General features: G+C 37.9%; 1 protein-coding gene across 3 annotated transcripts in view; it reads left to right on the top strand.

Moving 5' to 3' along the window:
* The window catches only part of sacs2 (sacsin molecular chaperone 2), a 77053-nt gene extending 64107 nt beyond the window's left edge, over window positions 1-12946 (top strand). For all 3 annotated transcript variants that reach the window (XM_078531947.1, XM_078531946.1, XM_078531945.1), the window contains one exon: window positions 1501-12946. In XM_078531947.1, coding sequence (XP_078388073.1) covers window positions 1501-12509 — 11009 coding nt within the window. In that variant the 3' untranslated portion in view covers window positions 12510-12946. The remainder of the gene's footprint in view (window positions 1-1500) is intronic.
* Window positions 12947-15567: the final 2621 nt, after the last annotated feature.

Raw genomic sequence — 15567 nt, 5'->3', positions numbered from 1 at the left:
GGTGGCCAACCATCATCACCTTGAGGGCAATCAGGGATGGGCGGTAAATGCTGGCTTTGCCAGTAATGGCCAGATCCCATGAATAAATATTAAAAAGACAAGGAAGGCCTGGAGTGGCGATGTAGTACTTATAAGAGACCAAGACAAAGCAGAGAGTTGCAAGAGTGGGTAAAAAGTCCCAGCTTAGTGAGGGGAAGGTAGAATGGGACAGCAACAAAAACAGCTTGCATTTCTATACTGCCTTTAACATAATGAAGCATCCCATGGCACATTACATGTGCATTATAGAACAAAACTTAAAACTTAAATCTACATAAGGAGATATTAGACCAAATGGCTAAAAGCTTGACCAAAAAGGTAGGACTTGAAGAGGAAAGAGAAGTAGAGGCAGAGAGTTATAGGGAGGAAAGCGTGAAGTGATACATTTTGGGAGGAAGAACGAGGAAAGACAATATAAACCAAAAGGTGCAATTCTTAAGGTAGGTTCAGGAGCAGAGAGACCTGGGGGTATATGTGCACAAATCGTTGAAGGTGGCAAAGCAGGTTGAGAAAGTGGTTGAAAAAGCATACAGGATTCTGGGCTTTGTGAAATAGAGGCATAGAATACAAAAGCAAGGAAGTTCTAATGAACCTTTATAAAACAATGTTTCAGCCACAACTGGATTATTGTGTCCATTTCTGGGCAGCTCACTTTATGACGAATGTGAAGGCTTTAGAGAGCATACAGAAAAGATTTATGAGAATGGTTCCAGGAATGAGAGACTTCAGCTACAAAAATGGATTGGTGAAGATGGAGCTGTTCTCTTTAGCGAAGAGAAGGTTGAGAGAAGTTTAGACAGGGGTGCTGAAAATCATGAGTGTCTGGACAGAATGGATAGAAACTGCTCCCATAGGCTGAAAAGTTGAGAACCAGAGATCAGCAATATAAGATGAATGGCAAAAGAACCAACAGTGACATGAGAAAAAACCTTTTTTATTCAGCATGCGGTTAAGATCGGGAATGCATTACTAGAGAGTGTGGTGAAGACAGGTCTAATCATAGCTTACTGAAGGAAATTGGATAAGCATCTGAAGAGAGAAAAATTCAGGGCTGGGAAGTAGGACTAGTAGATTTGTTCTTCTCGAGAGTCAGCATAGACATGTCAGACCAAATGGCTACCTCCTGTGCTGTAACCATTCAATAATTCAATGATTCATAAAGACATAAAGGCTGAAAGATATTTCAGTTATTTAATTCATCCTTTTGGCCTCATAGATAGCATGATTAACTAGCAACTTTTGAAGCTCACTAGAATACTAGATTAATATAACGCTACTGGAGATATAAAATATTTCTATTACAGTAAGCAAAGCTACCTATAACTAAATAATTTTGATAGCTTGCAAAATCTTTAGCTATGTTTGCCTTGCATTATAAACATTATAAATACTTGTATAGCATTAAAGTTTAATGATGTTGGAAACATTGCAATGGAAATTCTCTCTGTTCTGTTCTTCCAGAAATATTTTCAAATCTCATCTGCTTGGATGTTGGTGCTGTAAAGCAGCAAATTAGAAAAGCTCTACCAGATATTTGGACTAAAAAGCTTGGTCATGTGACATGGGACATCACAAATACCCAGCACCCTCCAGTACACTGGCTTGCACAATTTTGGGACTTTCTGAATAAGAATTGTAAATCTCTAGATAAATTTGAAGGATTGCCACTTATACCACTCAGCTCTCTAAAGGATTCCATGAACAGCCTCAAGTTAGCACATTTGTCCAAGAATATAACAACCATATTTCAAATGCAAAATGGTTACAAGTTACCAGATACAATTGCCAGTATAATCACAAGAGCTGGAGGTAATGTAGTTCAAAGCAGTGATGAATTTCTAAAACATCAGCAATTAGCTGAGTATGTGTTTGTACCAAACCCAAATAATGTTTTGAAATTGTTTTTGAACCTGGGTTGTGATCAAGTAGTAAAAGAGATTGGATCTATGTCAATTGAAGACAGAAGATCATTGAGAAGTTTTCTTGCTGAAGCATCCATATTTGATGCTGATGAGATAGATATGTTATTCAAGTTACCAATCTTTCAACAAATGATGTCTCTTAGGCCCACAAATAAAGGGCTTATTACAGCTGGAACACATGGAGCCCTGAGTAATGATGTTTACCCTGAGATCCCAGATGACATGCCTTTACCAGAAACTGTACTTAAGTGTGTTGACGAGAAGGACAGGAAACTCATGTTGATGAAGGGAAAATTGCTGACAGCGGCGGATGTAGCGTTGCTCATGTTGAAGGGAGTGGAGACCCAAAAGTATGAGCCTGAACAAATCGAAAAGGTGATGCTCTGGATTCTAAAAAATAGTGAGATACTTTTTAAACAAAAGCCAGAGTTATTCGACAAGTGCAAAACTCTTAGGTTTTTGACATCAAAGGACAGAGTTGTGCAAGCATCTACCTTATTTGATCCAAACAATGAGACCTTTCAGCATTTCTTTCAGCCAGAATATCAGCACTTCTTCCCCCCTCCGCTTTATTGTAAGGATGAGAAAATCTTGCTGACATTGCAAAAGCTTGGGCTAAAATCAAAAGAAGATAGTATTTCACCTGATGACCTTTTAAAGGTAGCACGATTGATAGACAGACAACACAGCCAGGCTAGTGATATTGGCAATATTTGTAAAAAAGCCGAAGCTTTAATTAAAGTATGCAATACAACCTCGATTTTGGCCATTTGTTCTTATCAAATTGTGGAACAATTATTGTCTTTACATTGGGTGCCCTGTAGCAGTCTTTCAAAAATATTGACAGAAAACAAAAAAATAAATACTGATTTTAATAAACCTGAAAATGTAAGAGATTCAAAGTTTGCCAACGTTGTTGGGCTGGTTATGCCACTTACTGACAAGTTTACTGAGAAAGCAAGCAAAATCCTGGGACTACTAAACCTACCACCAACTAAGAAGGTGATTGAAAATCTTCTATTCATAATTGACCAGGTATGCACCAACAGTAACTCACAATCCAACTTCCTAATGGATTTGCAAAATATCTATGAATATATGCAGAAGCACCTCAATCAATTTAAGGCTCTCTTATTGGCTATAGAACAGCCATGGGTGTGGGATGGGACTGGGTTTGCATACCCTCAACATATTGTTTTCTCTTATCCTGAAAATTTAGATCTCAGCTATTATGTAAAGAGAGTCCCACGGGAAATATCCCAGTACGGAGAGTTACTGACTGAGTGTGGAGTTAAAGCGGGCTACAGTGATGATGAAGTCATTCAAATACTTTATCGCATAAGAGATAGCACAGTTAAATTGAACTCTGGCTATGGTAGCCCAAGTGAATTAAAGACTATCATTTTCATACTTGATTGGATGCGCAGAAATAATCTTTCATATAATAATGACCTTCCAGTCCCTGTATGGAAAGGCACCCAAGGTGGATTTTGTTTGAAACCATGTTCCAAGGCTGTTTTGTGCGATTTAGACAAGGGAACACTGGAGGATATTAACAAAAATGAAAACTTTTATGTTGTTCATAAAGAAGTAAGTCTGGCAATAGTTGAATGGCTGAATGTGCCTGCCTTAAGTAGCAAAGTTCTGCATCCTGAATTAATTGGAATAGAGCAATATGGACAAGTGGAACCCATTGTTCTGAGAATTAAGAACATTCTGAAAGAATATGATCAAGAATATGATCTCTTCAAAGAGCTGCTTCAAAATGCTGAAGATGCTGGTTCAACAGTTTGCAGTTTCCTAGTGGACATGAGACAAAATAAAGATGCACCTGAAAGCCTTATTGATCCTGGCATGGCCTCATGCCATGGACCGGCACTTTGGTCATACAACAATGAGTGTTTCACTGATGATGATTTTCATAATATAACAAGAATTGGGACAGGTTCCAAGGAAAACCAAGTTGAAAAGATTGGTAAATTTGGACTTGGATTTAATTCTGTTTATCACATTACTGATGTCCCATCAATCCTCAGCGGAAAATACTTGCTTATTTTTGATCCAAATGTTACTCATCTGAGGAAACATATCCATTCTTTAACCAACCCTGGAATAAAGCTTAATCTTTATGAGCATAAGCAGCTAATTCAAAGATTTCCTGGACAGTTTAACCCTTACAATGGAATATTTGGATGTAATTTTAAAATTGGCACTGGAGAAAATTTCTATTATGAAGGAACTCTCATTAAGTTGCCCTTCAGGACACCAGAGGAGGCTGCAGTATCAGGGCTTTCCACTAAGTATTATAACCAGAAACACATCATGTCCTTGGTGGATAGTTTCAAGCAAATGTCAAAAGATCTTGTCATATTCCTAAAGAATGTGAGAAAAGTTTCACTGAAATTTATCAGTGAGCATTCAACTCATGAAAATCAGATAATTACTGTATTCAAAATGGAAAGACAAATACTGAATATAATTGAGATGGCAGATAATTTCCCAATTAAAAAAATGCAACAAAATGCTCTGAATATATTGGAAAGCACGAATAAATTCTCTAGAAAAATTAGAACTTTGAGCATGTCAACTATTATACAGTTTACAGAAGAAACTATAGATAATCCTAATCATATAAAATATTGGTTGGTTCATTCATGTTTTGGAATGGCAAAAGCCTTACAGATTGCTTGTAGTAAAACAACATATGCTTATTTTGCACCCCCTCTTGGAAGTGTGGCCATACCCCTCAAAAAGAAGAAGGAAACTGGACATTGGATGCCAAACACTGAAGCACATGTGGGACAGGTATTCTGTTTTCTACCTCTTTCTCTTCAATGTGGTCTTCCTGTTCATATTAATGGATCTTTTGCAGTCACCTCAAACAGGAAGAATCTTTGGAACTCTGGGCCAAAGGGAGATTGGAATCAAGCCCTTTTGGAAGATGCAGTTTCTGCAGCTTACATCACATCTATTTCACTCATGCAGCAAATGTCACAGAAGGGAGAATTTGAAAATTATGACTATTACACGTTTTGGCCTAATGTGAAAAATGTAGATAATCAGTTTAGAGTAATTGTGGAAAATTTCTACAGAGCAGTTGCACATGGTATCAATGGTGTTACAGTCAAAGCATTCAGCAACGGAAAAGACTGGTGCCCAATAAACCAGGCTCGTTTTTTGGATTCACCAATTCTCAAAAACAAAAGAGTTGGAGAGTCTGCTGTTACTGAATTTTCCAAATTTCTTTCAAAACCCTTTATTTCAGTTCACTTGCCAGAGTGGGTTAAACAAAGCTTCATTGCCAGTGGATGCGGGCATTCCATTGAGCAAAACACATATAATTGGGAATTGTTTTACAAAGAAATTGTATTTAAGAACTTAAATGTTATAGATCCCAAAACTAGGAATAATTTTATTATTTATGCAATTGATATGAGGAATTCATCTATTGATGAAATGTTGAAGATAAATCCATGTATGCCAGCTAGTGCAAAGAAAGATCTCCGGTATATCAAAAATCTTGTACATCCAGAAGGCAAGATAGCCTGTCTTTATGATGAAGAAGATGGACGGTTCCTTGTAGGAACTTCTGAAGATTTTCTCCATCCTGAGAGATTGTTAAGGCTAGAAATGCTGGGGATGGTAAAGGACAAAATTGTTTTTCCTGAATTACTTGAAAGAGCAGAGGCAAATAAACAAATATGGGAACTTGATAGGAACAAAGCATATCAAAGAGTTCGTCATATCTTGGATTTGCTTAAAGACCTAAAGGAACTCAGTGATGATGACCAGCAAAACTTACAGAATGTGCCATTTCTTCCTGCTTTTCTTCCACATTGTCAGGAAAAGAATGGTCCTGTAAATACTCTTGTTTTGACAAAAGCAAAAGATTTGTACAGTTGCAAATGCCAATCACTAGTGAATATGACAGAAATGGTTTTAGACAAAGAACTGCTGAAAGGAACCAAACTGTCTATAGAAGCTATTTCCTTTCTAGGTTTGAACAGACAACCACCTATTGAGATAGTGTTAGAACAACTGAAATGTACATATACATGCAATAATCTAGCAACTAGTGATCTGAAAAGAATAACTAAAGAATGTTACATCTACTTGACTAAACAGTTAAAGGGAGATCCAGAATCAAAAAAGGAAATATACAGTGCTGCTCAAGAATTTCCCTTTATTTTAGTTCATGGACAGTTTGTGCCTGTCACACTGGTTGCTCGTAAGGTTTCATTTGATGCTGTTCCATACCTTTATGAACTTCCCAAAGAATATATAGAATGTGAGGAATTGTGGAAGTGCTTAGAGATTAAGGAGCTATTCAAACTCCAAGATTATGCCTCCGTGCTGAAAAGAATGTCAGAAAAGTACCATGGATCAAGGCTCTCCGATAGCGATCTTGCTGTGTGTCTTAGAATTGTAACAACTGGATTCATCGAAGCATCAGAACAGGAAGACATCTTGCAGAGTGTTCTCCTGCCCAATCAGCACTGTATCCTTCACTCTGCTCAAACGTTACAATACAATGACACACCATGGCTTGTTGTAGGAGATGATGTAAATCTCTGCCATAATCAGATAGCTAGAGAAACAGCTGTCCGCTTTCATGTTCAGACAACAAAACACAGAGCCATGAAAAATCTACAGGTCAAAGATATGTCCCTATGGGCACAGGAATTCGGCCAGCAGGAAAAATTAACAGTACGTTTAAAAAATATCATCAAAGCCTATCCATCCAAGAAAGATATACTAAAGGAGTTGATTCAGAATGCAGATGACGCTGAAGCCACAGAAATTCATTTTATTTGGGATCCCAGAAAACATGGCAACACAAAGACCTTTGGCGAGGAATGGAATACACTTCAAGGACCTGCACTATGTGTTTACAATAACAAGAAGTTTACCGACAAAGATATCGAAGGTATACAACAACTTGGAGAAGGTGGCAAGCGCAACAGTCCTGAGAAAACTGGAAAATATGGTCTTGGTTTTAATTCAGTGTACCATCTGACAGATTGTCCCTCTTTTATGTCAGGTGACAGTATGTTGTGTATCTTTGACCCTCATTTGGCTGTGCTTGCCACAGCAAAGCCATATTCTCCAGGTGGTATGTTTATAGTCAACCAGAAGTTTAAAAACACATTTGAGGATGTTTATACGACCTTTCTCCCATCTTTCTTCAATCTTGAATTGGGTACCATGTTCCGGTTGCCATTGAGAACAGCAGAAATGGCAGAAAAATCAGATATCTCAAAGCAGGCAGTCACTAAGGATGTAATTTTAGAATTGCTAGAGGTATTGAAAGAAGATTCTGATAGTCTCCTTTTGTTTTTGAATAATATCAAGAAAATTAGTTTTCATAAAATAGACAAAAAAACAAGTGAATTGCAGGAAATATTTACTGCATTAGTAGAAATGTCACAGGAAAGCACCAGGGAACAAGAACACTTAAAGCATTATATCCAAAAGTGTTCAAGTTCTAAGACTGTAATTACCAAAATGGGATCTCATCAAGTAATATATGAAATGGAGATTCGATCTTCTATCAAACATCCAACCAAATGGATTTTGGCAAATAAGGTGGGTGTCACAAATGCAGAAGTAACTGAATCAGTGCAGAACTTTTGTTCTAACTTAGGTCAAATACTTTTGCCCCGGAGTTCCATTGCAGCTTGTATTAACTGCAACAGTTTTCAAGGTAAAGTCTTTTGCTTCTTGCCTCTGCCTATAGAGACTGGTCTCCCTGTACACATCAATGGAAACTTTGCTGTTGACTTTGCCAGGCGAGACCTTTGGAAACAGGATGGACAAAGCGGAAAGATGAAATGGAACAACTTTTTAAAATTACACCTGATTGCACCTTTATATGCAGATTTACTTGATTACATTCGGAAAAGTTTATCGGGCAGCAAAGTCGGTCCTCTAAAATTTGACAGTTTGGAATTATGCAGAAACGATATTGAACCTCATTACCTATGGTTCTTCCCTCATATTTCTGAAGAAGTTCCTCAGGAATGGCAATTAATGATAAATCAAGTTTATAGATGCATATGTCAGAAGTGCCTTTGTCTGATTCCTGTAGTCAGACATGAAAATAATCAATTTCATTGTGAGAAGAAGATCATTAATATTTCATGGTCCAGTTTGACTAAAGAAAAGAGAGCTGAAGTTCCTCACTTTGTAACTGTTCACATAACTGGAAAACTGATTGAAATTTTAGAAGACATTGGTATGAATTTAGTATTGCAATCTGACTACATGACCAAAATTTTGAAAGGTCTCGAAAGGGCTTGTATGGATGCCTTTGTTTTAAACCCAGGCACAGTCAGAAAGTTTCTTCAGATCTATCCACTTAACAACCCAGAGCTAACAAAGAGCAGCTATCCTTTCCTACTCAGTGAATCCCTGATTAAAGATGGGACCAGATGTGTGGCACTTTTGGACTACTGTCTCTCCGATGTCAAGGAAGGAAATTGTAATAGTATAAATAGTTTACCTCTATTGGTCACACAAGATAACATGTTGGGAAAATTTAAACGTGCCTCTCCCAAATATATTTCTAAATTTTATGATTTATTTCCGGAGTCCCAGGTGTGTTTTGCAAACTATGATGTCAACAAGAAATATAAGGACTTCTTAATTGCAGCTGGCTTTTTAGAAGACTTCACAATTTCAAGGGCTGAGCAATTCATCCGAATCAAACTTGGGTACAAATTTCAGATTAACTCCACTGACCCACGCCAATGGCTGAACTGGACTGAAAATGAGCAATTCATGGATTGGCTGAAGAAATTGTGGAAGTATTTTGAGAGTCAGATGAAGTGTGATGATGATAAGGAGAACACAATTGATAAGCTTAAGTTATTATTCTCAGACCTTGCAATATTACCTGTGTTATGTTCAAGTTATAATGATGACCAGCACCTCCTTGCACCTCTGGGATCATTAAATAGTGTTATCTGTGAAATGACTCAAACTAATATAGCACGAATTCTGCTAAAGCTTGGACTTGCTAAAATTGCTGCAGATTACTTTTCGTTGAGGGTAATGTTTAATTTTATTAGACCTAATTCACTCAAAACTGATGATAAAAACTCAATCCTACAACATCTGCGTCTGACAAAATTAAACTGGAATAACTTAAGTGAGTGGGAAATGGAAACCATTTTAAGGTTCCTTCATTCTGGAATGGAAGCAAGTGATGATAAACATAAGTATCAGGAACAGCTGAAAACACTCCCACTTTTTGAAAATATGGAAGAGACTTTTGAAAGTATTGAAATGTACAATGTGATTTACATTCTGAATACTCAATTCAGCAATACATTTCCACATTTGTATAAATTAGACAGCTCGTGTATATTTTTGAAAAAAACAAGGATAAACACTGAGGTGTCAGAAGATCTGGGGATTCAAGTTATTGATGATTTTCAGTTCTTTATGGATTACATCCTTCCTAACATTGAACAAATATTTAATGATCAAAAACTGGATGTCATACGCCTGTTGTATAATATAATCTGTTGTTATCTCACAGCCTATGAAATGAAGAAAGAACAAATTGTGTCTAGCCTCAAAAATGTAAAACTGATCAAAGCTAAGAATGGGATATTTCAAAAGGTTTCTTATTTCTATGAAAACAGTGGACGGTTATTTAAAATCATGATTCCTACAGAAAATTTTGTTCCTGAGAATTTTTTTAAAGATATGGGATGCCAACTTGATGATTCTAATTTGAACAAATTGCTAAAGGATCTGGGATTGAAGTGCTCTGTATCTTCAGATGATTTTATTGCTTTTGCATCACAAGTCTCAGAAGAAGTAAAACTGCATGCTCCTTTGAAAGAATTAATTGAGAAAAGTGATGCTTTAGTCACACACTTGTGTAACGTAGATGAGGAAAACCTTCAGAAGAATTTTTATGAAAAAGTAGCAAATATTAAATTTATTTATCCGCACAAAGTTCGGGAGAGTTTACGTAGCTTGCATTCTCCTTATGCAGAAGGAAGGAATTTTGTTGCTTTAAAAGATTCGTTGGTGAAACAACGCGATGAAGATGAAGAACTGGTTTGGACCTCTATGCCTATACTACCAACTAAGTGTAGCCAGTCAAGAAATAATATAAATAAATTAAAAGCTGTTGGTGCTATTTATAATCCTCCAGAAACTGTAGTCATAGCAAACCTTAGGAAAATTTGTTTAGCACCCTGCAAAAATCAGAGTGTTTTAAAAACCAGATCAAAAGTGCTTCAGACTGCTTATGGTTTTCTTCAAAACCATTCATTTGATGTCCAGGCCCTGACAGACCTTCCAATTGTTCTTGTAGAAGAGGACTCTAAGCTGGTAAAAATCAACCAGGTGGTGTTCTCTTTACAAAATTATCTTGAGTTTCGTCCTTATTTATATCGGCTTCCTCCACTTCTCGCTCCATACCGTGAGTTTTTCCAGAAGTTGGATGTTGCTTTGGAGCCATCAGCTTCCCACCTCACCCAAGTGCTTAGATCTCTTCATGAAGATTCCAGCAAAATGATTAGTTTAAATCAAAACCAAATGACGACTGTAAAACGAACCCTTTATTACCTATTTACACTTCTGGAATCCAGGGTAGAGGAACGAGTACTTGAAAAGCTAAAGCCATTGTATCTCCCAGCAAATGATGGCTTTCTGTATGCATCAGACACATTATGTTTTAATGACAGGATTACCACTGGTTCTAGAAGAGATGCCAAGGCTTTAAAAGGAAAGTTTAATTTTCTTCTAGATCTGGGTGAATGCTACCTAAACCCTGATCCTTACAAGCAGATAAATCTTTTACAATTTCTACCAGAAGAAGTTCGCCCCAAGATGCTTTCACAGTTAACAGAGGAAATACTTAATGAATCAGTTCTACGCATATGTCCATATGGAGATAATTGCACATTCAGAAATGATTTTCACAAACTTCTTGTGTCCTCTAGTTTTAGAGTTGGGTTAGTGAGTTTGTTAAAGGGTCAGTGCAGCGGAGAGTTATCTGTGAGTGACATTGAGCGTGGCTGTGAAAATGTCTTTTCCAAAATGCAAATTATTTGCTGTGAGAAGCTGGAAACAATCCTTTGTTTAGGGTCAAAACAACTGAGTAATACCAGTGTTGAAAAACAAGTGTACACTAGGATGAACAACATGGGGAGTGGTGTGGTTTATCTGGAGCACAGAGATAATGTACCATTCAGCATGAAAACTGTCATAATACATTCTTTGGCAACAGAAATTAATTTACTATTGAAGAATGCCTTAAACAAAGATTCACTATTAATCCTGGTGTTGATGCTCAGCTGTGAAAATCCACAAGACATCCAGAAGGTATTGGAAGGGAAAGGCATCCACACTGGTAACTTAAAAATTGAGGTTTGTCTGGACCTGCCTAATCCTGGAGAACCAATTCCTGAAGAACTGATTCATACACTGGAAATGGATATTATGCATAATTTCAGAGTTGGTGAATATGTAGCTTATAAAGGCCCCTCTTCCAATGACTATCTGTATGCCATTTTTATTGAACGATTGAGCACAGACATGTTTATCAAAGATATTAGGATGCAAAAATATAAAATAAAAATAGGTCCAGACTCATTCATTGTAGCCAACCATCTTGATCTCTATAAATTCACTCAACAAAAAGTGCCTGAGGAAGTGTGCCAGAATCTTCTTGTATTAGATATACCAAAGGACAAAGAACAAACATTCGGCCAGAAATATGAGTCTTTTGACAACATTAAGAAAGAAATTCAAGAATATCTGAAAGAAATAAGGAATCTCCCAAAGGATGAGAGGCAGAAGGCAATTCGCCGCCTTTACCTGAAGTGGCATCCAGACAAAAATCCAAACAACATTGAAGTGACAACCAAGCTGTGTCACTTCATTCAAGAAAAGGTTAAGCAGCTAGATATAATCCAAGCTGAGAACGGAAGCAGCTCGTCAGCTTACAAAAGCTCCTTTTCTAGTAAAGAGGATGATTTTTCTTCTTTTTTTAACCAATGGAATAGTGAAGCATCAAGGCATAAGCAGAGCCAATCACAGCAGAAAAAAAATCAGTCTGCTAATGAATTCTGGTCATTCCCAAAGAAAAGTCAGTCCAATCCAGAAGAAGCTCAAAGATGGTTTAGACAAGCAAAATGTGATCTTAAAGCAGCATCCAATGACCTGAGGTGCACTAGTCTAGACTGTACTGCCACTGAATGGCTTTATTTTAAAATCCATCAAGCAGTGGAAAAAGCTTTAATAGCTGCAGAATACATAAATAGTGGAAAATGGGTTAGTGACCATAGCATTTCTTTCCTTGCTAGCCAGGTATCAAGATACAGCACAAAACTGTCAGACCTGGAGAACATAGTGAACAAACTTAAAGAACATGGGGTAGACAGCAAGAAGACCCAGTATCCCAACTACCACGCACAGCCCCATGTCCCAAATGACCAGTTCAAGGCAGGGCATGAACATGAGGTTCTGAATTTAGCACAAACGGTATTGGACAATATTGAAGAATACATCATGAGTAACTCATAGAAAAAAAATCGCCTGTTCAATGATCAATACTGTTTCAATGTCATTAAAAATCAATACCTGACTTTAGACTAGAAATATTGCTTGTTCAAAGAAATTGCAGGATACAACAAACTTCGTTTAATGTGGTTAAGCACATTAAATCTGTCACCTACAAGTACTGATATCCAATTAACTGTTCTTTAACATTGTACTCAAGTTTTGACACTGAGGTGCCTGCCAGTCAAACAATTGACTGGATTAGAATGCTGACAAATGGTTAATGATTTCACTGTAATTTACTTAAGTCAGTTTCTCTTATGTACATATCTAATAATGAATCTAATGTCAAATAAATGTTTCTGTTCAGCGAATATGAACTGTGAATCTAAAACCATTTTCTTCCTGCAGTCATTATATTCAGTTTTGTAAACAGCAATTTACAAATAAAACAAATAAGTTTACTGAAAATACTTTTATTTTGTCCGAACAAAACATTTTAAGGTGTGTGGTTTAAATTATGCAATTGTTCTGTGGATAACATAACACAGTTCTAATACTGCTACAGTTCCAAGTTAAAATGTAGTATGCCTGAAATTATACAGTGGAAAACTGCTAATATTTCCCTGGAATCTGGACAAGTGAATGGATTGTCAAAGCAAGCACTTTATTCACTTTACAGAAACTGTATTGTTTACTTGGGCACTTCTGTCTCTATTTTGGTTAAAATAGAGACAGAAGTGCCCAAATATTTAATTGAATGTAAAATACTGTATTCAAATGTTTTATTCAAGTTTTGTGATGGCCATTGTTAAACTCTTAAAGGTGTAATTATGTTCCATAGAAAATAAATCTCTCACTATAATCTTGTGCTGAGCTCAACGTGGGTGCCATGAGGAATACAATTGGCATCAGTGGTTCGAAGCTAGGGAGAGCAAAATCAATCAGCCCAGAATACTATTCAGTGATTCACATGATTAAGTCTAAATCAGTTTTAAATAAGAACATAAAATGCTGTAAATACTCAGCAGGTCTGGAAGCATCTGTGACCTGCTGAGTATTTCCAGCATTTTCTTTTTTTTTTCAGATTTCCAGCATCCACCATAATTTGCTTTTGTATTAGTGAGTAAATCAATTTTGGTGTGATGCTCCTGTAGTCAACCCATTTAGTAACATTTACTATCTGCGCTCACATGAAAAATGGCCACTTGGGCAAGATAATGGAGGTTGTGTCAGCAATGTATGTTTACCATGTTGACAGACATTCCTTAGTCCATGATTTAATGCAAATATCAATTTATCTTAATTGGGATAATGGCTCTGCTAAAATAGATGGAGGAATTTGATATGACTTTAATGTTCAGTTGTGTTTATCGCAGCAGTAATTTCTAAACTCATATGTTTAAAGCAAATATTGAGATTTAAAACTACTAAAAGATTTAGTTTAAAAATGTAAAAGATTGAGCATTGTTATAGATGGGGGTGGGGGGGTTTAATTTAAACAGTTCTGACTCCTTTCACCACCTGTCCATAAACGGAAAGGTGTTTTTGATTTTGATTTCCCTCTTTATAAGTGGTGGCTTATTTCCCAACCCCTCGGTTTTGGTATGATCCAATTTCTATTAATAACCCACAGCAAACTTGAGATAGGGTAAACTCAGAGGGCTAGTTTACTTACACACAAACGCAAGAGGAGATTCACAGTGTAGCCTCCTTTTCACTAATACAATAAATGGGGATAGTGAAAAAGATTTACAGGGCAAAGACCACAGAATAAAGAATCATTGTTTCATGTGAGTTCCTTCATAGAGGTCAGCAGGTTGAAAACTGATGCTGGATAATTCACTTTTCCGGTAGAGAAGACTTTCACGATGAGGTAGGCACACAGGGGTGAATTAGTCTTGTAGGTGATGGTATAGAAGTTCCAGTAGAAACAGTGTCAATGGGGGGACAGGCATTCAAACCTGGACAGAGCCCTTTTTCAGTGGTGATGCCCGGTAGATGGAAAGATGACAGTAGTGGGAAAAAAATTGGCATTTTTCCCGCCGCTGCAATGGTGGATTTGCACGCCGTATCGTTCACTTCCCATCTTATTAATTATGCAGGCATGGGAAATACGCTGTATCACTGGCAGACAGCCTCTGAATTTTCCATAATGTGGTGACCTCACCTCTTCCTCATTCTGGATGCCATATTTAAACTGCAGCTGCACGCACAATTCTCAATGACTGTAGCCCAGAACTGCTTCACTCAAGACAAGCCCCTAAAGCCAAGAAGATGGCCAACAAAGTTCAGTGATGCCTCAGTGGAATGCCCTTTGGGCACCGTGAAGGCCTACCACAATGTCTTCTGCACCCGTTTGGCTGCAAGAAGTCCACCAACCTCATCACAAACACTTGGGAGGCAGCGGTGGTCAGTGCCAACACTGCACAGAAGAGATCAGCCACCCAGTGTAGGAAGAGGATGAATGATCTCATCCATGCCGCCTGGGTAAGTCAACCATCTCATCACTCTCAGCTCATACACTCACAAACCCATCTGACATTCAAAGGGATCTCACTCACTGCCAGCTCAATGGACATCACCACTCACGCACACACACCTTCATCTCCTCTGCAGATCACGTCCTCATCCTGTCCATGGCACCACTCACCATCCACACATGCCAGGCATCCTTCTCATCTGCCCTGGCATGTGTCTTGTTCACACTCTCTCCATCTGTCTTTATGCAGGAGACGATTGTGCACAATTGCAGGGAGAGGTCCCAGACAGGGAGTGGAGTACCAGAACTCAATGTCCTAACAGGTTTCGAGAATAGAGCCATCAAGCTGGCCAGATAGAACGTGAACCGTGCCTATGGCGACTGTGAGGGTGGCGGCAAACACCCACATGAGCATCCGGCTCCAGATCATGAATCAGACCACACTACTGTGAGTGCACTCTCCTGTTTTTTACTCGGCTGCCATGCACTAATTATTTCTACTTTCTGTCATAGGCACCTCTGCCAAGCGCTCAACGCCCTCAGCCAGCCAAGCCCTCAGCTTCAGCCCCAAGGACACCTCGGATAAGGAACCAGAACACA

Source organism: Cetorhinus maximus, chromosome 29 (genome assembly GCF_964194155.1).
Source record: "Cetorhinus maximus chromosome 29, sCetMax3.hap1.1, whole genome shotgun sequence".
NCBI lineage: Eukaryota > Metazoa > Chordata > Chondrichthyes > Lamniformes > Cetorhinidae > Cetorhinus > Cetorhinus maximus.
The sequence above is the reverse complement of the archived record's forward strand: the minus strand, read 5'-3'. Positions and strand labels throughout refer to the sequence as shown.